This window comes from Pelophylax lessonae (assembly GCF_965119305.1).
Source record: "Pelophylax lessonae genome assembly, chromosome: 10".
Classification (NCBI taxonomy): Eukaryota; Metazoa; Chordata; class Amphibia; order Anura; family Ranidae; genus Pelophylax; species Pelophylax lessonae.
In genome coordinates, this window is record NC_138777.1 from 229,664,201 (window position 1) to 229,691,496 (window position 27,296).

Here is a 27,296-nt window from a genome sequence, read left to right on the forward strand (position 1 = left end):
CTCACAGGGGTACACATTGATAAGCCCCGCATGAATGAGGCTTATAAACGCACGTACTGATCCAGTGCACTCCATAAAAAAACGCAACTCAAAACACAAATGTGTGCAAGGGTGACAGGGCCAATCCAAAAAGTACTCAGTGGCCCTGAAACGTCACCGTTGCTACTATCAGCTGGTGGTGAATAAATGTTTCAAACTTAAATATCACGCTGAGGGCCCAGACACACTTGTGCGTTGCAGCACCATACGTCAAGGCCTCGTTCACACAGGCGTATCAATGTGTACTGCATGTGTCGGCCATGTTTACCCAGAACACCTGTGCATCCACGTGCGGGAAAGCATGGCCCTCACAAGGGTACACATTGATAAGCCCCGCGTGAACGAGGCCTATAAATGCACCTACTGATTCAGCGCATTCCAATAAACCACAACTCAAAGCACAAATGGGTGCAAGGGTGACAGGGCCGATCCAAACAGTACTTAGTGCCCCTAAACCTTCACCGTTGCTACTATCAGCTGGTGGTGAATATATGTTTCAAACTTAAATATCACGCGATTCATACTAGCACATTATGCGTTTATTTTGCAGGGTTTTTTTCTTTTTCCAGCGGGTTTACAACCGCTTTAAAGGGTTAGTGCACCTTTACCAAAATACTGCCTATGCTGATAAGGGGTGTCTGTAGATAAAAACAAACTGTGCAGCTTTGACTAAAGTTGAATATTGTCCTTGCTGTAGGTGTAGGCCATTTACATTCCTCCTGAAGCCTGACTGGAATACTCCTAGGACATTGCTATGTGAGGCCTAGTCATTACTGCTCACCTCCTCCATTACAGGAGTGAGCTCCCAAACACTGAGCTCAGAGTTACTGCATTAGGAGACAGAAAGAGCATGTGAGGGGGTTTGAGCCCCAGATCACACCATTGCGACTTGTCATGCGATTTGATAGTTTCAAATTGCATGACAAGTCGCACCCTATTGTCCGCAATGGACGCGGTCAAACCGGTACAACTTCGATTCCATCGAAGTCACGCTGATTTTTAAAGTAGTTTGTGCACTACTTTTTGCAAGTTCAGGTGTGACTTGTATAGAAATCTATGCATGAAGTCCCCAAGATGTCTTCCAAGTCGCACCTAAAGTTGCACTGACTGACATGCGGCTTTGAAATTGCGCGATTCCACATAAAGTCACACAATTATAAAACCGCATTCGGTGTGACCGTACACTGACTCAGAGAAAGGGCTTGCTCCTGTGATGGTGGAGGTGAGCACGCAGTAATGACTAGGCCTCACTTAGAAATGTCCTGTATTCTAGTCAGGCATCGGGAAGCATATAAATGGGCTACACCTATAGCAAGGATATTAATCCACTTTAGTGTGCCATCTCACAAGAACTGATCATGGTGGCAGGTGGAGTCGATTGCCCAAAATCAGAAAGCTGACCACAGACTACTGGAAAATGATCAGACTGGTGATTGAAATTGACCTTTGGAGGATGGGACAAAAAGGAGGTGTTGAGGAGTCAGAATGGCAACTGGTTAAAGACAAGGGGAACATTGAAGAGGAAGATTGGAAGCTTATCATGGCGGAGGAAGTGGAGTAACAGGCAACCATTGGGAGAGGTAGATAATGCAGAGTAGAACTGACCAGGGAGGAAAGAGAAATGAGGGAGACCAAGAGCTGATCAGGTACCTGGAAGAGTGAGAGTAAGCAGAAAGTAGAAGATCATGGATAGGGGAAAGGAGAGGAGGGAGAGTGCAGAGCACGAGCTGGTCATGGACAGGAGGAAGGGAAGGAGTGTAGGAACAGAGAAGATGATCATGGAAGGGGAAGTGAGAGGAAGCAGAAGGTGATCATGGATTTGGAGAAGAGAGGGGAGGCAAAGGGCAGAGCGTGAGCCGGTCATGGACAGAAGGAAGAGAAAAAGTGTAGGAACAGAGAAGACAATCATGAAATTTAAGGAAGAGAGGAGGCAAAGGGCAGAGCATGAGCTGGTCCTGGACAGGACGAGGATGGAAAGGAGTGTAGGAACAGAGAAGATGATCATGGAAGGGGAAGTGAGAGGAAGCAGAAGGTGATCATGGATTTGGAGAAGAGAGGGGAGGCAAAGGGCAGAGCGTGAGCCGGTCATGGACAGAAGGAAGAGAAAAAGTGTAGGAACAGAGAAGACAATCATGAAATTTAAGGAAGAGAGGAGGCAAAGGGCAGAGCATGAGCTGGTCCTGGACAGGACGAGGATGGAAAGGAGTGTAGGAACAGAGAAGATGATCATGGATGGGGGAAGAGAGAGGAGACGGAGGGCAGAGCATTAGCTGGTCATGGACAGGAGGAAGGGAAGGAGGGTAGGAACAGGGAAGATGATCATAGATGGAGAAGAGAGAAGAGGAAGAAGGTGATCATGGATTTGGAGAAGAGAGGGGAGGCAGAGGGCAGAGTGTGAGCTGGTCATGGACAGGAGGAGGAAGGAAAGGAGTGTGGGAACAGAGAAGATAATCATGGATGGGGGAAGAGAGAGGAGGCGGAGGGCAGAGCATTAGCTGGTCATGGACAGCAGGAAGGGAAGGGTTTGGGACAGAGAAAATGATTATGGATGGGGAAGAGAAAGGAGGCAGAAGGTGATCATGGTTTTGGAGAAGAGAGGGGAGGCAGAGGACAAAGCATGAGCCAATTATGAACAGAAGGAAGGGAAGGCATGAAGAAACAGAGAAGATGATCATGGATTTGGGGAAGAGAGAGGAGGCAGAGGGCAGAGCATGACCTGGTCATGGACAGGAGGAAGGGAAGGAGGGTAGAGACGGAGAAGATTATGGATGGGGAAGAGAGAGGAGGCAGAAGGTGATCATAGTTTTGGAGAGGAGAGGGGAGGCAGAGGGCGAAGCATGAGCCAATTATGAACAGAAGGAAGGGAAGGCATGATGAAACAGAGAAGATGATGAAGGATTTGGGGAAGAAAGAGGAGGCAGAGCATGAGCTGGTCATGGACAGAAGGAAGGGAAGGAGGGTAGGAATAGGGAAGATGATCATGGATGGGGAAGAGAGAGGAGGCAGAAGGTAATCATGGTTTGGAGAAGAGAGGAGAGGCATAGGACAGAGCATGAGCTGGTCATAAACCAGAGGAAGGGAAGACGTGTAGGAACAGAGAAGATGATCAGGAATTTGGGGAAAAGAGAGGAGGCAGAGGGCAGAGCATGAGCTGGACATAAAAAGGAGGAAGGGAAAGAGTGTAGGAACAGAGAAGATGATCATAGATGGGGAAGAGAGAGGAGGAAGAAGGCGATCATGGATTTGGAGAAGAGAGGAGAGGCAGAGGGCGAAGCATGAGCCAATTATGAACAGAAGGAAGGGAAGGCATGAAGAAATAGAGAAGATGATCAGGGATTTGGGGAAGAAAGAGGAGGCAGAGCATGATCTGGTCATGGACAGAAGGAAGAAGGGTAGGAACAGGGAAGATGATCATGGATGGGGAAGAGAGAGGAGGCAGAAGGTGATCATGGTTTGGAGAAGAGAGGAGAGGCATAGGACAGAGCATGAGCTGGTCATAAACCAGAGGAAGGGAAGACGTGTAGGAACAGAGAAGATGATCAGGAATTTGGGGAAAAGAGAGGAGGCAGAGGGCAGAGCATGAGCTGGACATAAAAAGGAGGAAGGGAAAGAGTGTAGGAACAGAGAAGATGATCATAGATGGGGAAGAGAGAGGAGGAAGAAGGCGATCATGGATTTGGAGAAGAGATGGGGAGGCAGAGGGCAGAGCGTGAGCTGGTCATGGACAGGAGCAGGAAGGGAAGGGTTTGGAACAGAGATGATTATGAATGGGGGAGAGAAAGGAGGCAGAAGGTGATCATGGTTTTGGAGAAGAGAGCGGAGGCAGAGGGCGAAGCATGAGCCAATTATGAACAGAAGGAAGGGAAGGCATGAAAAAACAGAGAAGATGATCATGGATTTGGGGAAGAGAAAGGAGGTAGACGGCAGAGCATGATCTGGTCATGGACAGGAGGAAGGGAAGGAGGGTAGGAACAGGGAAGATGATCATAGATGGAGAAGAGAGAGGAGGAAGAAGGTGATCATGGATTTGGAGAAGAGAGGGGAGGCAGAGGGCAGAGCGTGAGCCGGTCATGGACAGGAGGAGGAAGGGAAGGGTTTGGAACAGAGAAGATGATTATGGATGGGGAAGAGAAAGGAGGCAGAAGGTGATCATGAATTTGGGGAAGAGAAAGGAGTTAGACGGCAGAGCATGACCTGGTCATGGACAGGAGGAAGGGAAGGAGGGTAGGGACACAGAAGATTATGGATGGGAAAGAGAGAGGAGGCAGAAGGTGATCATGGTTTTGGAGAAGAGAGGGGAGGCAGGGCTGTGTGCTTCATCACCACTTAGGAGAAGCCTTGTATTTTTAGCTACAAATTCAAAGCTACCTCTGACTGGTCGAGGTGGAGAAGCATGATGTCACTATTTCCATCTCAGCCAATCAGAGGAAGCTTTGCATTTATTGATAAAAATACAAGACTTCTCCTGATTGGTGACGGAGCACTAAGCCCAACTTTCTTTATATCTAGCAGCAGACAAGAAGTCGCTGCTTGTTGTATGTAGCTGTTGCCCCCAGGATATATTACACAACACATAGTGGCCATGTCATTATGTAATAAAAATAGATTGTTTGGGCCTAACACACCATTTAACGTGACATTAAAAGTTTTACTTGAATCTAGAGCTGTTCTTTTACTTTTGAGAAGAGGATCAGAACCTCTGACGGGTTTTTATTGATGACTGAGGAGATTCACCCTATAAGTCACTGTGATGGAGAGTAATGGGAAGTTCCACATTTTAGCTACAATCAGAACAAGAGGTGAAGAGAAATCTCCAGATGAGGACACCTGTTCTGGTGACAACTTTGGTGGAATTTCGTTACTTCCTGTTGTGTCTCTTTGACAGGAAGTGATGGGAAATCTTCCCTGTGGGGACACAGCAAAAAAAAACACTTTCTCACTGTATCCAGTCTAAAATGAAGACTGGGGACTAAGATGTAGAAAGACTGTAACAGGAGGCCAAGCCACTTCCTGAATACACACCCCTCCCTTCTTTGATGTCTGTTGTTAATTTCACTTCACAATCAACTTTATTGATCTTTACTAGCTACTTTGTATGACCATAAATAAATAAATAAAACACTAACAGGGAACTACATGAAGGCCGCAAGCCATGGCATTCCTGAGATTTTACACAATTCTATCACACAACAAACAAAACCCCAGAAATAGCCCATGACACTCTCCTTTATTGTCACTTCCGCACATGTGACTGCATACAGAGGTGAGCGGACTGTCACATGACGTGACGTCACCCGCATCAACACGCACTTCCCCACCTATCAGCGGCCTGCTGCTCCCTTCTACGGTCCCGCCCCCGGCCCGGCACATGACTGTGGTGTCAGCGGAGGGGCGGGGCTCCGGCACAGCCAGGGGGTGGCAGGCAGGTAGAAGGAGGAAGAGGCCCAGCACCCGGGAGCAGGACAGAACCGGTCTGTATTCTTTATGTGTCTGTATATATAATATATACTGTATGTGTGTCTGTCTGTATATAATATATACTGTATGTGTGTCTGTATATATAATATATACTGTATGTGTGTCTGTATATATAATATATACTGTATGTGTGTCTGTATATATACTGTATGTGTGTCTGTATATATAATATATACTGTATGTGTGTCTGTATATATAATATATACTGTATGTGTGTCTGTATATATACTGTATGTGTGTCTGTATATATAATATATACTGTATGTGTGTCTGTATATATAATATATACTGTATGTGTGTCTGTATATATAATATATACTGTATGTGTGTCTGTATATATAATATATACTGTATGTGTGTCTGTATATATATATATACTGTATGTGTGTCTGTATATATATATATACTGTATGTGTGTCTGTATATATAATATATACTGTATGTGTGTCTGTATAAAGAGTGTGTATATATATATATATATATATCTATTATACTGTATTTAGAGTGCATTATATATATATATATATATATATATATATATATATATATATATATATATATACACACACATATATACACTGTCTGTATAAAGGGTGTGTGTGTGTGTGTGTGTGTATATATATATATATATATATAATATATACTTTGTGTCTATATATATATATATATATATACTGTATGTGTGTCTCTATGTATCATTTACTGTATATAGTGTGTGTGTTTAATATACTGTATGTGCATCTGTGTATAGAGGAGTGCATATATATCGTATATAGAAGAGTGTGTATAATATACTGCATATGTATCATATACAGTATCTAACAAAAGTGAGTACACCCCTCACATTTCTGTAAATATTTTATTCTATCTTTTCATGTGACAACACTGAAGAAATGACACTTTGCTACAATGTAAAGTAGTGAGTGTACAGCTTGTATAACAGTGTAAATTTCCTGTCCCCTCAAAATAACAACACACAGCCATTAGTGTCTAAACTTCTGACAACTAAAGTGAGTACACCCCTAAGTGACAATGTCCAAATTGGGCCCAAAGTGTCAATATTTTGTGTAGCCACCATTATTTTCCAGCACTGCCTTAACCCTCTTGGGCATGGAGTTCACCAGAGCTTCACAGGTTGTCACTGGAGTCCTCTTCCCCTCCTCCATGATGACATCACAGAGCTGGTAGATGTTGGAGACCTTGCGCTCCTCCACCTTCTGTTTGAGGATGCCCCACAGATGCTCAATAGGGTTTAGGTCTGGAGACATGCTTGGCCAGTCCATCACCTTTACCCTCAGCTTCTTTAATAAGGCAGTGGTCATATTGGAGGTGTGTTTGGGGTCGTTATGTTGGAATACTGCCCTGTAGCCCAGTCTCTGAAGGGAGGGGATCATGCTCTGCTTCAGTATGTCACAGTACATGTTGGCATTCATGGTTCCCTCAATGAACTGTAGCCCCCCAAAAAATGTAATTGTATTCTAGGACTGCTCCATCTTACCCCACTGCTGTAGGCCCAGTCCTAGGAAGACCTCCTGGTTTATATGACTGTAGTACAAGCAGGTCCTGTGTGCTGGTAACTGATGAAGAAATGACACCTCCATGTCATAAATAATGTAGAGGATACTTGTGTGCAGTGTTGTCTGTTCTCTAGTTAGGTTCTCTATGGCCAGAAATAAGGGGATTCATATTGCAGGACCTGGATATCTCACTGGCTTGGTTCCCTATGGTCACAACGGGCATGCAGTATAATTGTATTTGTATATGGTTAATGGAGTAGTAATAATAAAGCTGGAAGTGGGTCTATGAATGGTGGAATAACAAAATTAAAGTAGAAGTGTGTGTATATGAATGCTGGGATGGAAGTGGATGTATGGATCATGGAGTAGTACTGATAAAGATGGAAGTGGGTCTATGGATGGTGGAATAGAAATGATAAAGATGGAAGTGGGTCTATGGATGGTGGAATAGAAATGAAAGAGATGGAAGTAGGTCTTTGGATGGTGGAAAAGAAATGATAGAGATGGAAGTGGGTCTATGGATGGTGGAATAGAAATGATAGAGATGGAAGTGGGTCTATGGATGGTGGAATAGAAATGATAGAGATGGAAGTGGGTCTATGGATGGTGGAATAGAAATGATAAAGATGGAAGCGGGTCTATGGATGGTGGAAGAGAAATGATAAAGATGGAAGTGGGTCTATGGATGATGGAAGTGGGTCTATGGATGATGGAAGTGGGTCTATGGATGATGGAAGTGGGTCTATGGATGATGGAAGTGGGTCTATGGATGGTGGAATAGAAATGATAGAGATGGAAGTGGGTCTATGGATGGTGGAATAGAAATGATAAAGATGGAAGTGGGTCTATGGATGGTGGAATAGAAATGATAGAGATGGAAGTGGGTCTATGGATGGTGGAATAGAAATGATAAAGATGAAAGCGGGTCTATGGATGGTGGAATAGAAATGATAAAGATGGAAGCGGGTCTATGGATGGTGGAATAGAAATGATAGAGATGGAAGCGGGTCTATGGATGGTGGAAGAGAAATGATAAAGGTGGAAGCGGGTCTATGGATGGTGGAATAGAAATGATAGAGATGGAAGCGGGTCTATGGATGGTGGAATAGAAATGATAGAGATGGAAGTGGGTCTATGGATGATGGAAGTGGGTCTATGGATGATGGAAGCGGGTCTATGGATGGTGGAATAGAAATGATAGAGATGGAAGCGGGTCTATGGATGGTGGAATAGAAATGATAAAGATGGAAGTGGGTCTATGGATGGTGGAATAGAAATGATAGAGATGGAAGCGGGTCTATGGATGATGGAAGCGGGTCTATGGATGGTGGAATAGAAATGATAGAGATGGAAGCGGGTCTATGGATGATGGAAGCGGGTCTATGGATGGTGGAATAGAAATGATAGAGATGGAAGTGAGTCTATGGATGGTGGAATAGAAATGATAGAGATGGAAGTGGGTCTATGGATGGTGGAATAGAAATGATAGAGATGGAAGCGGGTCTATGGATGGTGGAATAGAAATGATAGAGATGGAAGCGGGTCTATGGATGATGGAAGCGGGTCTATGGATGGTGGAATAGAAATGATAGAGATGGAAGCGGGTCTATGGATGATGGAAGCGGGTCTATGGATGGTGGAATAGAAATGATAGAGATGGAAGTGAGTCTATGGATGGTGGAATAGAAATGATAGAGATGGAAGTGGGTGGTGGAATAGAAATGTAAGCAGTCTAGCCAAAGCAAGTGAGCCCTTGAGTGTTTATTTTTTCATTACTCCGAACAAACACGTGTTTGAAGTCCCAGCGCCACTGATTGATAAACAATAAAGATACCCCAACAATTATATTACTAATTGAAGAAACTAATGTGCTGTTTACTTACAATGTAGTATTGGCCAAATATTCCCAACCCACCGGTCACTTTTTCCTGTGTTGCTATGAAAAGCATCTACTTTTCCTTTCCTTCATATTTGAAGAATAGTCCAGTTAGTAATGGAACTTTTCTGGTCATTCCTTATTAGCAGAATTGCATGTCTGATTTCATAGTGATGTATCCGTATATTATAAAAACTCCCTATACATGTTGGCCTGGTGAGTTGTTTGGTTGCTGTAATGGATTTATGGGTGGACCAAGATTCAAAGGTCAGCTTGGATGCTATCAGCAGTTGTCATAATTCTTAAGCTAAACCTCTGTCCAGTTCCTTATGCTGTGTGTGTGTGTGTGTGTGCATATGTATGTATGTGTGTGTGTGTGTGTGTGTGTATATATATATATATATATATCTATCTATCTCTATCCTCTAATCTCTCGTCAAAAGTATTGGGACACCTGCCCTTTACACACACATGAACTTTAATGACATCCCAGTCTTAGTCCGTAGGGTTCAATATGGAGTTGGCCCACCCTTTGCAGCTAAAACAGCTTCAACTCTTCTGGGAAGGCTGTCCACAAGGTTTAGGAATGTTTGGGAGGTAAGTATAACATGTTTGTTATTAAAAAACTGCTCTGTTGTTGCACAGAGCAGCCCCGATCCCCCTCTTCTCGGGTCCCTCTTCGGTGCTCCTGGCCCCTCCCTCCTGTTGAGTGCCCCCACAGCAAGCTGCTTGCTGTGGGGGCTTTGGAGCCGAGTCACCGCTCCCTGTGTCCATTCAGACAAGGAGTGGCAACTTGGCCCCGCCCCTTCTCTCTCCTGATTGGCTGCCTGACTTTGACAGCAGCGGGAGCCAGTCATGCCACGCTGCTGTCTGAGCCAACGAGGAGGGGAGATCCAGGCAGCTGAGACACTCCTGCAACATCGCTGGATAAAGATGGTCTCAGGTAAGTATGAGGGGGGCTGGGGGGGGGGGGGCTGCTGCACATAGAAGGCTTTTTATCATAATGCATAGAATGCATTGATGTAGGGTGTTGATCTCCTTAGGCCACACCCTTCCTGATTACACATATGCATAAAAATGATGATTTGGTTAAAATACTCGCCTAATAATTGTGCACACAGTGTATGTATGCTTTTGTGTGTTACATATATATATATATATACACACATACATACATTATATATATATATATATATATATATATATATATATATATATATATATATATATATATATATGTATATGTGTGTGTGTGTGTGTATATATATATATATATATATATATATATATATATATATATATATATATATATATATATATATATATATATATATATATATATATATAATGTGTATATATGTGTGTGTGTGTAAAATTATATATAGATACACACACGCACTGGACTTAATTCAGATTTCGGCCCTTTTCACATTTTATCTTCTTTCTCTCTTGGCAGTGATCAGATACTATGTTGGGTTCTGGGTTCAAAGCTGAGCGGCTTCGCGTGAATCTGCGACTTGTCATAAACCGGCTGAAGCTCCTGGAGAAGAAGAAGAGTGAGTTATTCTTGTGCCATTGGGCCTTTTACATACCGGAATTCAATACTCTGAGCAGCCTGGAATATTTAAGTGGTTGATCACTTCTCCCTTTTTTGTGCACACCAGAGCCATTTTTTCAGCCTAATGGGTCCATTGTACCAGAACCAGAGGTTACAGCTTAGTAACTTCTATGGATCGACCGATTATCGGCAAAGCCGATATATCGAGGGCCGATATGTACTTTTTCCGATACATCGGAATCGGCCCCTGAGGTTAATGATATTGCCGATATTTCGGAAAGTGCTGTACCGGAGTGATGCCTGCAGCTAGAGGCATCACCCCGGTACCGGCGTCCATAGCTGACGGTCAGCTGTCTTGTAATGACAACCGATATGGCTGTCATCACAAGGAGCGGGAGGGACACAGTCCTACGGGGAGACCCGGGCAAGCAGCCTGCACGACTGCTGAAGACCCGTTCACTGCCACATTCGGCTCTGATCGGGTCTCCATGTAAAAATCCGGAAATGATATCATGAGTGACATCACTTCCGGGTACTCGGCACCAGATTAAAAAAAAAAATGACAGCATTCAAAACAGCCAAACTTGGCGTTTTGAATGCTTTTAAGTGCAGAGGAGGTGTTTGGGGTCTTTTAGACCCTCAGATCCCTCCACAAGAATACCTGTCAAGAAAAAAATAAAGAACATTTTTTTTAAATGTAAAAAAATACATTTCAATTTTTTAACATTGTTGTTTTCAATTGTTTTTAAACACTGTTATTGTCACAAGGAATGTAAACATCCTTTGTGACAGCAATAAGCATATGACAGTTACTCCTCATTGAGAGATCTGGGGTCTACAAGACCCCAAATCCCTCCTTTTCCCTTAAAAGCATTCGATCACACCAAGATCGGTGTTTTTGAATGCTTTTTATTTTTTAAATATGGCAAAATTGACATCCGAGTAAAGCGGATGTGATGTGACAGCATTGCTTCCAGGTTACTATAGCAAACAGCTGATAAAAACCGATCCCGGCTTTGTTTGGCTGTGCGGCCAGCCGGCAGATGCGTCTGCTGGTTGCTCCGGTCTCTGGGTGAGATGGGAGAGCCCAAAAAGCCGTACCCCCCCTGCTGCTTCTAAAAGCAATCTAAAGGCTCGTTGGAGTGAGAGCCCGACCGCCAAAAAATAGTACAGAGATGTCTGCAGCTGCGGGCATCATCCCGGGATAATTACCGAGTCCACCAACGTATGGGTAGGTCGCTGGTCGGGAAGTGGATATAGCAGGAGTTCTTGGATAAAAAAAAAACGTAGATGTGTGGGTACACCCCTGACTGTTTTTTCTTTGTCCCTGCAGCTGAGCTTGCACAGAAAGCGAGGAAGGAGATCGCTGATTACTTGTCCACTGGAAAGGATGAAAGAGCGAGGATCCGTGTGGAGCACATTATCCGAGAAGATTACTTGGTGGAAGCTATGGAGATCCTAGAGTTGTACTGTGACCTACTGCTGGCCCGATTTGGGTTAATCCAGTCCATGAAGTAAGACTCTATATTCTGTCTGATAGGCTACACATCATGGCAATGATAGGGTGCATTGTTTCTGATTTCGTCTCCTTCCATTGTAGAGAGCTGGACCCTGGCCTGTCTGAAGCCGTCTCCACCCTCATCTGGGCGGCTCCACGACTACAAACGGAGGTTTCTGAGCTGAAGACAGTAAGTTAAAGGAGTTGTCTTCTTTGCTAGAATAGATTTTATTCCCATAATCTCTCAAACTTTGGTTATAATAATGAAAAATCTCCTGCAGGAAAACCACGAACTTGTTTCAGGAGAGTGAATAAGCAGCTTGTGGCTGCCCTTTCACTTTAGTTTGTTTTGGCCATAAAGCAGCCACAGCTACATTAGAAAAACCTGATCTCCCCCCCCCCCCCCCCCCCGGGGGGCTATGTGTGTGACAACAGTGGTCTCCTTGCAGTGGTCTGACACCGCCTCCCCAGGATGGGAGAATCTCTCCATAGGAAAGAGCTCAAACTCTCTGCTGATTAGGAAGCTCTAGCTGTGACTCAGCAGGAGATCTATGGTTCAGATGCTCACACACATGTAGCAAAACACATTTTTCCACTTCACTTAGAGCAGGGGTCTCCAAACTGCAGGCCTTTGCTTGCCATTATACAGCCCTCCGAACACTATTCCTCCCACTGATACAAACAGTGGGGAACCATTCCTCTTAACCGCTTCCATACCGGGCCAATACCAGCATTTCTCTCTCTATGTAAAAATCAACCTTTTTTTTTTTTTTTTTCTCTAGAAAATTGCTCAGAACCCTCAAACATTATATTTTTTAGCAGAGACCCTAGGGAATAAAATGGCAGTCATTGCAAATTTTTATGTCACACGGTATTTGCCACTGGGTGGTGCTGCCAGCGTGGTGTGGGTTGTCACTTTGGAGTGTTTCACACTTTTTGTGTGTTCCCCCTTGCGACTCATGGAGTCTTTGGAGCACATCTCCCACCTGATCCCTCTCTCTGAGGCTGCAGGGCCCTCCAGGTCCCAACCATCCTTTGATGCACTGACGGCAGTCCTGAAGTCCTTTGTGTCCCGGGTGGAGATGGCTTTCGGCGACGGGCTAGCAAAAAAATACCTCCGCCTTCCCCTGCCTCTTCTGTCTCATCAGATCCTGAATCTGATTTGGCTGCCACGGACTTGGGTCACCCTGCTGGGTCTGCGACCAGGCGCCCAGAATCCTCAGATAGTGAGGATGATTCCTCCACATCTGCAACCGCGCACGAAAAGGCGCTGGTGGAAGCACTGATTGTATCTGAGCGTGAGACCTTGAAGATGGAGGGCGCAGCTACAACTGTGACAGAGGCGAAGGTTCCCTTTGGCACTCACAAGCCATCCAGAGTGGCAAAGGTGTTTCCTTTCCCTGCCTATTTTGACAGAATTGTCGCTAAAGAGTGGGGATGACCAAAGCGTCCCCTTGGGATCCCTAAGCAATTTACTCGGCGTTACCTTTATGAGGAGTTTCTTATTAGGAAGTGGACTATGCCACCGGTGGTGGACCCTCCGGTTTCCAGATTGAACAAGGCAACCATGATTCTGGTTGAAGTCCCCTGCTTTTAAGGATCCGGCTGACAGGAAGGCGGAGACTGTGGCCCGCAATATGTACGCTTTGGCTGGTTCGGCACTGAGGCTGGTATTCACCATTGCCCTTGTGTCTCAAACTCTGACCGAGTGGGCTATGCTCCTACGCCTTGACCTGGATGTAGAACAGATCCACCCCTGCCTTTGCTGAGCTGGTGGACCAGCTGGTCCAGGGGCTGCAGTTTATCTGTGATGCCTCTTTGGATGTGGCTCCCCTAGTGGCTCGGCTCTCCGTTTCGGCATTGGTCCTTCAGAGGATCCAAACGAACCGAGTCTAGCAAGCCGAAAGCGGACTTCTCCAGACCCGCGGATAAGGCTCCTACAGCATGAAGATGCACCCTTGGGGGTGGGGGGACATCTTCGTTGGTTTCCGGACCCGTGCACTTCACTGGTACAAGGCAAGTGGGTCCACTAAGTCATTCGGTCCGGCTACAAGATCGAGTTTCACTCTTGTGCCCTGGCAAGGTTCTTTCCTTCCAACATGCACCTGTCCCCAGATCATTTATAGGGTCTGTTTGGGGCAGTACAACACCTGTTACTTCAAGGGGTGTTTGACCCCGGTTCCGACTTCAGAACGTTTTCAGGGTTTTTACTCAAACCTGTTTAAAGTGCCCAATAAGGAAGGCAAGGTGCGTCCAATCCTGGACCTCAAGGCGCTGAACTGCTTTGTGTGGGAGCAGAAGTTTAGGATGGAGTCCACTCGCACGGTGGTGGCATCCCTGCATCGGGGATTTTCTTGCATCTATCGACTTTAGGGATGCTTACCTTCCTACTGCTCTGGTGGAAAACCTGGAAATCACCATACCCACTCTGAGGGAGTTGGGCTGGATTCTAAATTTTTAGAAGTCTGCTCTGGTTCCGTCCACAAAGCTGGACTATCTGGGTTTGACTCTGGACTCAGCCTTAGCCAGACTGCTCCTTGGTGGGACATCCCCGAGGTAGATCTGTTGGCGTCTCAGCTCAACAGAAAGGTGCAGAGTTTTTATGCCTCGTTCACGGGATTATCTGGCAGTCGCCACAGATGCGCTGGTGGCCCCGTGGGGTCAGTATCGTCTGATTTACGCCTTTCCTCCTCTCAAGCTTCTGCCAAGACTTCTACGCAGGAGCTAGGCAGAAGGGATTCCTGTCATCTTAGTGGCCCCAGACTGGCCTCGGCGGGCTTGGTACGCCGATCTAGTGCGGCTGGTCGCTGACGTTCTTTGGAAGCTTCCTGTCAGGGAGGATCTGTTGTCCCAAGGACCAATCTTTCATCCTGCTTTACATTCGCCGGCTTAGCTGTTGAAGGCCAGGTGCTGATGGATAAAGGTTTATCTGAGTCTGTGATTCCAAAGCTGTTAAAAGCTAGGAAGATCTACCGTCATACTTGGAAGATGTACATTGCGTGGTGTGAGTTTCTTGATGTTCATCCTCGCTCCTTCTCAGTGGCTCGGATCTTGACCTTCCTTCAATGTGGGGGTTGAATAGAAATTGGCCTTGAGTACCATCAAGGGCCAGGTGTCGGCTTTGGCAGTCTTCTTCCAACAACCCTTGGCCACACAAATGTAAAATGTGGTTCCTCCAGTGCGGTCTCTGTTGCCGCCTTGGGACCTCAATTTGGTGCTTTTCGGCCCTCCAGAAGCCTCCCTTTGAGAATCTTTCGGGAGATTCCCTTGCTTATGCTGTCTCAGAAGGTGGCTTTTTTGGTGGCTATCACCTCTGGGCACAGGGTGTCGGAACTGGCGGCGTTATCCTGTTGTTCACCTTACTTGGTGATTGACAGGGATAAGGTGGTTCTCCATCGTTCCTCCCAAAGGTTGCCTCTGTTTTTCATTTCAATGAAGACATTGTGTTGGCTACCCTGTGTCCCAAGCCAAAATATCCAAAGGAAATTGCCTTGCATGCCTTGGCTGTGGTCCGGGCAATTGGGGTGTACCTGGCAACTACGAAGTATTTTAGGAAGTCAGATTCTTTGTGCTCACGGATGGGCCTCAGAAAGGGTTGTCCGCTTCCTCTGCAACCATTTCCAGATGGATCAGACAGACAGTTGTTCAGGCCTATTCCATCAGGGATCAGGTTCCTCCTTTGCCTGTCAAGGCGCACTCTACTTGAGCACTTAGTGCCTCCTGGCCCTTTCATCATCAGGCATCAGTGATGCAGGTTTGCAAGGCGGCCACCTGGTTGTCGGTGCACACTTTCACAAAGTCCTATAAAGTGGATGTGTTGGCATCTGCGGATGCTTCTTTTGGCCTCAAGGTTTTGCAGGCTGCTGTTTAGTGGACCTGATCCTCCTTGAGGGTGTATTGTATTTTTCAGGTGGGCTCCAGTTGTTTTGGTTGAGCTCCTGTTGCCTGGTTGGCTACTGTTTAGCCTTGGGATTTTTTTTGCTGTTCCCACCCCTCATGTTTAACACTGCTTTTGGACGTCCCAATGGTTATGAAGATCAGGAGCTGTGTACCGTAAAATCCATTTCTCTTATGTTCATTGACGGACACAGCACCCACCCCTCTGTGGAGTTGGCTTTCTTCTGACACCGCTTGTAACAAAACTGAGTGCCTATAGCTGAGAGTGGGAGTATATCCCTTGGGACTGCCCCATAGGTGTAGTCAAGCTTTTTCCTGAATAGCCTCCTATTCCTGTAGGGGGCAGTATAATCCAATGGTTATGAAGATCAGGAGCTGCGTCCGTCAATGAACGTCAGAGAAATGGGTTTTACGGTAAGCCAAAAATCCCATTTTTTTCCCACCAATGATGAGACCCTATTCCTCCCACTGACACCTGCAGTGGGGCATAATTCCTCCCACTGACGCCAGCAGTGGGGCATAATTCCTCCCACTGACGCCAGCAGTGGGGCATAATTCCTCCCACTGACGCCAGCAGTGGGGCATAATTCCTCCCACTGACGCCAGCAGTGGGGCATAATTCCTCCCACTGACGCCAGCAGTGGGGCATAATTCCTCTCACTGACGCCAGCAGTGGGGCATAATTTCTCTCACTGACGCCAGCAGTGGGGCATAATTCCTCTCACTGACGCCAGCAGTGGGGCATAATTCCTCCCACTGACGCCAGCAGTGGGGCATAATTCCTCCCACTGACGCCAGCAGTGGGGCATAATTCCTCCCACTGACGCCAGCAGTGGGGCATAATTCCTCCCACTGACGCCAGCAGTGGGGCATAATTCCTCCCACTGACGCCAGCAGTGGGGCATAATTCCTCCCACTGACGCCAGCAGTGGGGCATAATTCCTCCCACTGACGCCAGCAGTGGGGCATAATTCCTCCCACTGACGCCAGCAGTGGGGCATAATTCCTCCCACTGACACCAGCAGTGGGGCATAATTCCTCCTACTGATATAAACAATAAGACACTATTCCTCCCTCTAATACTGATGGGACACTTTTCCTCCTACTGACTATAGGCACTATGTCGTTTTTTTACTCCCACTGACGCTTGTGCATTTTCTACTTTTTTGGCCACTCCGGCCCTCCTAAAGTCTGAAGCACAGTAACTGTCCCTTTGTTTATAAAGTTTGGAGACCCCTGCCTTAGAACATTCCACAACGTAGGAAATTCCTTAAGGGGAATTGGGTTTCCTTGTCTTCTCATGCGACATTCCCTCCTTTTTTCCTGCAGGTTGCAGATCAGCTATGCGCCAAATACAGTAAAGAGTACGGCAAACTTTGCAGGACGAACCAGATTGGAACAGTCAACGACCGGGTAAGGCGGGAAGCATTCATGCATTTGTGCTCTCATTTCATGATAAAGACAGACCTCCAGTAGTTGGAAGATAAATGGTAACCTTTTATTTTCCCTTAGCTGATGCACAAGCTGAGCGTGGAGTCCCCACCTAAAATCCTGGTGGAGAGATACCTGATTGAGATCGCCAAGAATTACAACGTTCCGTATGAGCCGGATTCTGTCGTAATGGTAGGTGAAGAAGATCCTGCTACTGTTAATTTTCTCTTACTCCAGCTAAACCATCTGAAATGCTGAACACAGAAGTTTTTTTTTTTTTTTTACCTTAATGCATAGAATGTATTGAGGTAAAAGCCCTTTTGCCTTTGGAACCACTTTAGAGACTTTCTGCGTCCTGTGTTCTGTGTTTTTTTTAGTCAAAGATGAAGTTGGGCTTTAAAGTGGTTCTAAAGGCTAAAGGTTTTTTACCTTCGTGCATTCTGTGCATGAATGTAAACCACATACTGTGTGCAGCAGCCCCTCCTAATACTTACCTGAGCGCCATTGTGATTCAGTGATGTGCACGAGATCCTCGGCTCTGCTGGGTCTCTCCCTCCTCATTGGCTGAGTTAGCAGCGGTAGCCATTGGCTGCTACTGTCAATCAGCCAGTGAGCCAATGAGAGGCGGGGCCGAGCTGCACTCCTTGTGTGAATGGACACAAAGAGCAGTGGCTTGGGAGTGATTTGCTCGGGTGCCCCCATAGCAAACTGCTTGCTATGGGGGCACTAGGCAGGAGGAGGGTTATGGACCACCAGTGAAGGACCCAAGAAGGAGGATGTGTGCTGCTCTGTGCAAAACCACTGCACAGATCAGGTATGTATGTCATAATTATTATTATTGTCATATTATAATAATCACAGAAATCACCCAAATGGCCCTGATCAAAATTTTGCATGCCTTGGTACAGACAAGCAAGGTGACTTGATGGCAATTAAAGGTTCATTTCCCACATCTGTGTCTTTTTAAATTGCAGTTAGTGTCTGTGTATAAATAGCCAGTGAGTTTGTTTGCTCTCACATGGATGCACCGAGCAGGTTAGATACTGAGCCATGGGGAGCAGAAAAGAACTGTCAAAAGACCTGCGTAACAAGGTAAAAGAACTTTATAAAGTTGGAAAAGGATATAAAGATATCCAAAGCCTTGAATATGCAAGTCAAGGGTCATTTCGTTTGTTTACGTGTTGCCATGTTTTGTGTGTTATGATTGTGCCATTCTGTTATGACCTACAGTTACAGAATATAAATCCCATAAGAAATAAAAGAAATCCGTTTTTTTTCTCGGCTCACTCATGTTTTTTTAAAAAATGGAACATACTGTATATAACCAATGCTCCAAGGTGGAGGCAAACTTTTGAGAACAACTGTATGTAAACTTTTATGGAGATCTATTGAACTTTTAAAAATGAATGTAGAAGTAATGGAGGGGAATCATTTCCAATATGCAAGCGGCTTCCTTTCAAGTAATCTCATGGAACAGAAAAATGTGGAGATTACATTCACCTAACAGAATGGCTGAGACCGATCAATAAGTACTTTATAAAACATGTTCGTGAATCTTGATATTTGGTAATACAGAGCATAACTTTTAGTTCTAAACAACATCCCTTTTATTATTATTTGTACTGTTCTCTGTCTAGAAATATTAGACCTTCCTTCCATAGATAACTAGTCAGTTCGTGTCATGTGACTTGGTGTTATTTTTTCCTTTTTATGCTTGAAGGCCGAGGTTCCCACTGGTATAGAGGCAGACCTTATAGATGTCGAATTTTCAGATGAGAAAAAGCGAGGAGGAGGAGGTGGTGGCGGCGGCGGTGGAGCTTTTTCAATGCCATTGCCAACAGTGGGTGCGATGCAGATGCCCACTCCCACAATTCCTTTTGCCTACCCTCCACCTGCTGGTCCGGTATGTGTGTTTTTGAATAATTTCCTTTTATTTGGAAAGAAAAAAGAGGGGGGGGAGGGGGTATGCAATGTATATGATTACTGCAGGAACAAACATTACGAACAGAATAGATTGACAAAGAAACAATGGTTGCATTGCAATAAAACAAAATAAATCACAGTGGGGTTTATTTACTAAAACTGGAGAGTGCAAAATCTGGTACAGCTCTGCATAGAAACCAATCAGCTTCCAGGTTTTATTTCCAAAGCTTAATTGAGCAAGCTGAAGTTACAAGTTGATCAGTCAGTGTCCTTGATCACCGCCACACCAGTTATATGGTGACGCTGTACTGCACTGGTGACAGTGTGTACAAAAAAAAAAAAAAAATTGAAAAAGAAGTGAAAAAAGACTTGCGTAACAAGGTAATAGAACTTTATAAAGATGAAAAAGGATCTAAAAAGATATCCAAATCCTTGAATATGCCAGTCAAGGGTCATTTAGTTTGTTTACTTGTTGCCATGTTTTGTATGTTATGATTGCGCCATTCTGTTATGACTTAACAGTTACAGAATATAAATCCCAGTCAGTGTCCCTGATCACTGCCACGCCAGTTATATGGTGACACTGTACTGCACTGGTGACAGTGTGTACAAAAAAAAAAAAAAAATTGAAAAAGAAGTGAAAAAAGACTTGCGTAACAAGGTAATAGAACTTTATAAAGATGGAAAAGGATCTAAAAAGATATCCAAATCCTTGAATATGCCAGTCAAGGGTCATTTAGTTTGTTTACTTGTTGCCATGTTTTGTATGTTATGATTGCGCCATTCTGTTATGACTTAACAGTTACAGAATATAAATCCCAGTCAGTGTCCCTGATCACTGCCACGCCAGTTATATGGTGACACTGTACTGCACTGGTGACAGTGTGTACAAAAAAAAAAAAAAAATTGAAAAAGAAGTGAAAAAAGACTTGCGTAACAAGGTAATAGAACTTTATAAAGATGGAAAAGGATCTAAAAAGATATCCAAATCCTTGAATATGCCAGTCAAGGGTCATTTAGTTTGTTTACTTGTTGCCATGTTTTGTATGTTATGATTGCGCCATTCTGTTATGACTTAACAGTTACAGAATATAAATCCCAGTCAGTGTCCCTGATCACTGCCACGCCAGTTATATGGTGACGCTGTACTGCACTGGTGACAGTGTGTACAAAAAAAAAAAAATTGAAAAAGAAGTGAAAAAAGACTTGCGTAACAAGGTAATAGAACTTTATAAAGATGGAAAAGGATCTAAAAAGATATCCAAATCCTTGAATATGCCAGTCAAGGGTCATTTAGTTTGTTTACTTGTTGCCATGTTTTGTATGTTATGATTGCGCCATTCTGTTATGACTTAACAGTTACAGAATATAAATCCCAGTCAGTATCCCTGATCACTGCCACACCAGTTATATGATGACGCTGTACTGCACTGGTGACAGTGTGTACAAAAAAATTTGAAAAAGAAGTGGCAAAAATTTACAACTTCAAAAAACTTCCCATGCCTCTTACTAAATACCTCAGACTGTCTACTTTCCAAAAAAGGTCATTTGAGGGGGGGGGGGGGGGTGTTTGTACTCTCATGGCGTTTTTGGGTCTCAAGAACTGAGATAGGCCCTCAGTACATCAGGATTGATCGGTTTTCAGATATATCCGATAATTTGTGGATTCTAAAACTTTCCTACAGACTAAATAATATGCACTGATTTGGATTATTTTCACCAAAGAAATGTAGAAAAATACAATTTGGCCTAAATTTCTGAAGAAAGATTATTTGCTAAATTTTATAACAGAAACTAAGAAAAAAACGTTTTTTTTTTTTTTTTTTTACCCAAAATATTATTTTGCCTTTTGTTGTTTATTTAGCAAAAAATAAAAAAATCCATTGGTGATTAAATTCCACCAAAAGAAAGCACTATGTGAATGAAAAAATGATAGAAATTTCATGTGTGTACAGTGTTGTATGACCGTGCAATTGTCATTCAATATGGGACAGCGCTGAAAATTGAACTGTGCAGAAAGGGGGGTGAAAGTGGTTAATGCATGAATTAATATTAGAATTTTAATAAAATTGGCCAATAAGTTTTCAAATTGTGATTTATACTGGATTATAGGGATGTTCTTTATATCAATAGACATTTCATGTACTTCTCCAATCATATTGTAATAGGAGACTTTCAATGGAGCTGCTGTGGGAATGTATCAGCCTTTTGGCCACCAGAATCCTCCAGCGATTGGACTTATGCCACCACCGATCCCATCCATGCCTCCTACATATGATTTTGTAAGTAGTGGGGGATAGCTCCTCCTTTTACTGGACTGTAGTTTCCTTATTATTAGATTGTTACAACTGTAATTCAGGGTTTATAACAAGTTAGACAGGCCCTCCAGAACCTCCTTGTGACACTTAAAGCCAAATTCCAGGAATTCAGTTATTTTGTAAAAAAAAAAAAAAAAAAATGAAGGCACACTATGAATTAAGTCCAGCGGGGTGCATGACACCTCCTGGGCTTATCTCTATTTTAGTTTTGACAATTTATAGTACTCCTGGAATACAGCTATCGCTGTAGTTCTGGGAAACTGCACTGCACTGCATCTTGAACTGGAGAGTTGCTGCAGCTGCTATACCCACCTCTCCCCTCCTCCTGCCCATTCATAGAAGCCTTTGTATTATGTGAACACATTTACAAAACACAAAGGCTTCTCTGAATGGGCAGGAGGAAGGGAGCTGGGGGGGGGGGGGCTATAACAGCTCTGTGTGCTTTTCTCCTTTCTCAGCCCAAGTGTCTCCAGTGTAATTCCCAGCAGAGCCATAACCCTGTCAGAAATAATGGAGATAAGACCAGGAGATGTCTTGCACCTCCTTGGTATTAAAGCGTTTGTTACCCCAATATTTAATATTCCTGATATGTGGCTGCTGTACCATGTATTTGTATGAGAAAGTATCCTGTTCTTTGTTTTGCTTCCTTTATGCGAAATCCCTGGTGATCTTGCTAGTCCCCTTGTCTTTCCTATTCAAAACTGACCACACTAAGCAGGAGATCACACAGTGGTCAGTTCTCTAGTTATGCTGGGAACTCAGTGTACTCTCCTCCAATGAGCAGACTTGTCCTGACACGCCCCCTGCTGCACAGCCATTCACTGGGGAGCTCAGTGTGCTGCTGCTGCTTCTCCTCCCCCAGCTCTTATGCAGCCGAGAACAGAGGGATTGTGATCCCTTATGAAAAAGGTATTTTAGTGTGTTTGTGTTTTTTTTTTTTATTTTTTTTTTTATTTTTTATATCTATACAAAAATGTTTAACTTTTCATTTCTATTTTAATCTGAATGCGTTGTTTTTTAAGGTAATCAATTTAGATGTAGTTACTTTAACTCATAGTGTGCCTTTTACTTTTTACAAAGCGACTGAATTCCTGGAATTCAGTTTTAATCAGCTAAATATTCAGTGGAAATACATACAAATACATTCTGTTTTTATTTTCCAAAGGACTATTTCTTTCACTTGTTCAGTATTGTATACACCCCTTCCACCCTGTATAGCCAGCCAGGTGACACCATTCCTTTTTTCAGCTTTAAAGCTTCCCGTGTCATCTGAGTGCTCATGTAATTATAATGAGGTGTGTGAAGGAGACTCCTAGACCCAAACGCACACTTTAGGGGTATATTTATGTAGTAGTGAATACGATTTTCTCCAAAAGATCACTAGTTGTGAATCGCACAGGTTCATTTAAAAAAACCTGCATCTAGAATGTAGCACAAAAGACAAAAATAGATCCGCTCAACTTCTAATTCACATATTGGCATCTCAAATCGCAGGCAGAATTGCCGCGATTCTGCCCGTGATCCTCAATCATTTCAAATGGCTGGACGGCTGTGCGTTTCCTGTGACTTGCAATGGCACCCCAAACGCGACACGATTTTGTCATGATTGTCGCCCAACGAATCCTGATAAAATCTCGCAAACAGGATCGTAGGACACCTGTTGCCCAAAAAAAAAAAAAGTACTTCCTTTAGACGGCAGGTGTCCCACGATTCTGTATACGCAATTTTACCGCGATTTCGTCGGGCAACAATCACAGCAACATCGCACCACGTTTGGGTGTCATTGGAAGTAACGGGAATCCCTTGATTTATAATAATTCGGGGGTCACAGGCAGAATCGCAGCGATTCTGCTCGCGATCCGAGACACCAATTTGTGAATTGAGGCTTAAAGTCTAAGATGAATATTCGATTTCTCGACACAGGATAATTCAACTGCTGCATTTTACTCAATTAGGAGTTTTGTCATACTTTGACTAAGTGCCTAAAAGAGTGAAACGCATAACAGGAGCAGACGGGTATACTCAATAAACTCTTGGACTTGAAGTTTAGCAGAAGCATTTCTGTCTTTGTCTTTTGTGCTACGGTCTTCAGCGGGTCACGGGCTGCCCGGAGCCGTCACCCTTTGGTTGGTGGAGTAGGGGGGTGAGAGACTTAAGCCTCGTACACACACAACGAATTTCCGCCGACCGGTCGTCCATCTTTTGCCCAGAGTGGTGTTTTGTTGGTTGGAATGTGCTCTAGATCGCACACGAATTTTGTCGACCGACAGAATTCTACTTCAGAAGTGATGTCATGTGTTGGATTGCTTTCTTTGTGTTCTTTCTTCTCTGAGCATGCCAAGTCTTGCTCATAAGATTTTTCCCTGTCGAAATCTGTATTGACTGCACGAAAATCGGACGTGTTTTTTGACAGAGGACAAAAATTTTATAGTCTGCACACCAGAATTTTTTCGGCCGAAAAGTCGGAGTCGGTTGTCGGAAGCATCATACTAACAAGCCGTAAATTGGCCGATCGGACGTCGGACGAAAATTCCAGGCCGAATTTCGACTCGTGTGTACGAGGCTTTAGAGTGGAGTACTTGGGATTGTTTGTAGTTCGTGCTGCTGGAAGATTCCCCTGCAGTGAATGTCTAATGAATGTCAGGTTTACTGCTTTATAAATCTGCCCCTTTTGTCAAATACTCATTTTTGACCTAACTGGAACTTGGGGTTTGCTCTGCCTCAGGGTCCCACAATGCAGTTATGAAGTCTTTATGTCCAGTACAGAGTTTCTTAAAACCTAATTTTGTGTGTGTGTTGGTGTATGTTGTTTTTTTTTTATATATAATCGTAACCTATCCCTTTCCTTCAACAGATTAATAGTGATGGACCCCATGCTAATGCTCCTCCAGCACAGGATGGTAAGGAGATCCAGCAATGCATAGCTTGTATGGTTAGCAGTCAGAACTGTATGACTGTAGATATATTGTGACCAGACCCAGCATGTGCCAGTACCTGGTATGACATGTCTGAAACTTCTTTGGGAAAATACAAAAAATCCCAAACACCCAGTCCAACTAGTCAGCACAAAAACCCAGTGAAATTGTTTTTAAACTTTTTTATGTTAAAAATCGAAATAGATTTTCCTTAGATCTGTCTATTTATGAGGGGGGGATGGAGAGAGAGGGGGGGGTGGAGAGAGAGAGAGAGGGGGGGTGGAGAGAGAGAGAGAGGGGGGGTGGAGAGAGAGAGAGGGGGGGTGGAGAGAGAGAGAGAGAGGGGGGGGTGGAGAGAGAGAGGGGGGGGGTGGAGAGAGAGAGAGGGGGGGGGGGTGGAGAGAGAGGGGGGGGTGGAGAGAGAGAGGGGGGGGTGGAGAGAGAGAGAGAGGGGGGGGTGGAGAGAGAGAGGGGGGTGGAGAGAGGGGGGGGTGGAGAGAGAGAGAGGGGGGGGGGTGGAGAGAGAGAGGGGGGGGTGGAGAGAGAGAGGGGGGGTGGAGAGGGAGAGAGGGGGGGGTGGAGAGAGGGGGGGGGGTGGAGAGAGAGGGGGGGTGGAGAGAGAGAGGGGGGGGTGGAGAGAGAGAGGGGGGGGTGGAGAGAGAGAGGGGGAGGTGGAGAGAGAGAGAGGGGGAGGTGGAGAGAGAGAGAGGGGGGGGGTGGAGAGAGAGAGGGGGGGGTGGAGAGAGAGAGGGGGGGGTGGAGAGAGAGAGGGGGAGGTGGAGAGAGAGAGAGGGGGAGGGTGGAGAGAGGGGGAGGGTGGAGAGAGAGGGGGAGGGTGGAGAGAGAGAGAGGGGGGGGGTGGAGAGAGAGAGAGAGGGGGGTGGAGAGAGAGAGAGAGAGAGGGGGGGTGGAGAGAGAGAGGGGGGGTGGAGAGAGAGAGAGAGGGGGGGGTGGAGAGAGAGAGGGGGGGGATGGATGGAGAGAGAGGGATAGAGACAGAGGGAGAGAGAGAGGGGGATGGATGAAGAGGGAGAGAGGGGGGCATGGAGAGGGAGAGGGGATGGAGAGGAAGAGGGATGGGGAGAGAGAAGGGGGGGATGGATGGAGAGAGAGGGGGATGGATGAAGAGAGAGAGGCGGGGATGGATGGAGAGAGAGGGAGGGGGTAGAGAGAGGGGGGATGGAGAGCGAGAGGGATATGGATGGAGAGACAAAAAAGATACAATTAAAAAAATAAATCGGAGATATATATATAAGCGAGGTAATGGGTAAGTTTTTTTTTTTTTTTTTTTAATTAAATGCAGTAAGCACAAATGAGACTGAACAAAAACCTTCAACATAGCGCTTAAAAATTGTATAAATACATTGGTAGCAGTAACCATGGTCAGGGGGGCATCTGGCAGTATAGAGAGAAGGGAGCAGCCGAAGTGAACTATGAGAAACTGCCCAGCTGCCAACCATCTCTGTGAGTGAATGGAGGGCAGGTTTGCTTTGACGGTAGCATCATTTGTATGTCTCTGGGTGCACTGAGTTTATAGTTTGGGGACCGCGCTTTTTAGAGATGACTTGACATGGCAATATGTCTTCACATGTATTTGTAAATGTTCTGTGTATTGCTGTAGCCATGTGCACCTTTCCTCTAGATGTAAATTGATTCTAGTTTCCTATTTTCTTTTAAATCTTTTTCCCCAGGGCCAGGAATAAACGCTCCTGTTGCCAAGCCACGGACAAAAACGGCAGATAACTTTGTCTTGCCCGAGTTACCTTCCGTTCCGGACACCCTTCCCTCTTCCTCAGCCGGAGTGGGCACTTCCAGTTCAGATGATATTGATTTTGATGACCTCTCACGTAGGTTTGAGGAGCTAAAGAAGAAAACCTAAGCCGTGGGGACCGACCGCCTTTTTTTTTGGGCAACCTCTCAACTCCTGACCCTGACTCTTTTCTGAGAAGAAATTTCAGATCTAAAACTTTTACTGTAAATCTTGCAATGAGCAGCTCCTCCAAATACCTCCTGCCACAGGCAGGGAAAGTGGAGTCTCTCCTACTTTTGCAGGTTTTTTCGTGACCCATGCACTAACGATGGGGTAGCTTTTGGCTAGGGAAGGGTGTATGTGTTTTTTTTTTCTTTTGTCATTTAATTGTCAACGAGGGGGGGGGGGGGGTCTTTCTGTCTAAACCGAGAGCCTGTTTCTCTAAAGCTGATGCCTTTTCTTTGTTAATCAAGAACTTTGGAACTCAACTCAACTGTGGAAATACCATCCGATAAAATGTAGGACTTCCCTTTTGCTAGTACATTATTGGGCTGCTCTTTTGCTAGTACATTATTGGGCTGCTCTTAACACATGATTTTCTAATCTTTGTATATATTATTTACAAACTTATGTTAGTCCTGTTTAAGTGTGCTGTACTTTAAAATAAAGCCATGGCCTTCTTAAATTTGTATGCAGTCTTATTGGGAGAATCATCACGGTTGAGGCGAAGGAAGTAGGCTTTACAGAGACTTATTGTAATGGCCTACCCTGGTGGTAATCCCACATTCACACATGAGCCAAGAAACAAGGTCATATTAGCAAGATTGGTGGCATTAGACTTCTACTACTTTCATGGTCATTTTTGGTCATGTTAGTGTCTTTTTGCTAAATCTGTTGAACCTTCTTCTGTCTCTGTGTGGAGGTGGCTTTCTTGGTAGAGGAGCAAACAACAACAATTGAAATTGTGATGCAAACAAATGCTAATGCACCATCCACATGAGTAAGCTTCTATCGCAGTGATGGCGAACCTTGGCACCCCAGATGTTTTGGAACTACATTTCCCATGATGCTCAACTACACTGCAGAGTGTGCGAGC

General features: G+C 44.8%; 1 protein-coding gene across 1 annotated transcript; it reads left to right on the forward strand.

Annotated features, from left to right (window-relative positions):
• The first annotated feature begins 5,371 nt into the window (after positions 1–5,371).
• IST1 (IST1 factor associated with ESCRT-III) lies at positions 5,372–26,334 on the forward strand. Its single transcript, XM_082269754.1, has 10 exons — positions 5,372–5,510; positions 10,367–10,466; positions 11,802–11,982; positions 12,069–12,156; positions 17,193–17,276; positions 17,376–17,486; positions 19,015–19,197; positions 21,386–21,499; positions 24,390–24,435; positions 26,142–26,334. Exons 2-10 carry the CDS (start codon positions 10,379–10,381, stop codon positions 26,327–26,329), a joined length of 1,083 nt encoding a protein of 360 aa, XP_082125880.1. The 5' UTR covers positions 5,372–5,510; positions 10,367–10,378; the 3' UTR covers positions 26,330–26,334.
• The last annotated feature ends 962 nt before the right edge of the window (positions 26,335–27,296 follow it).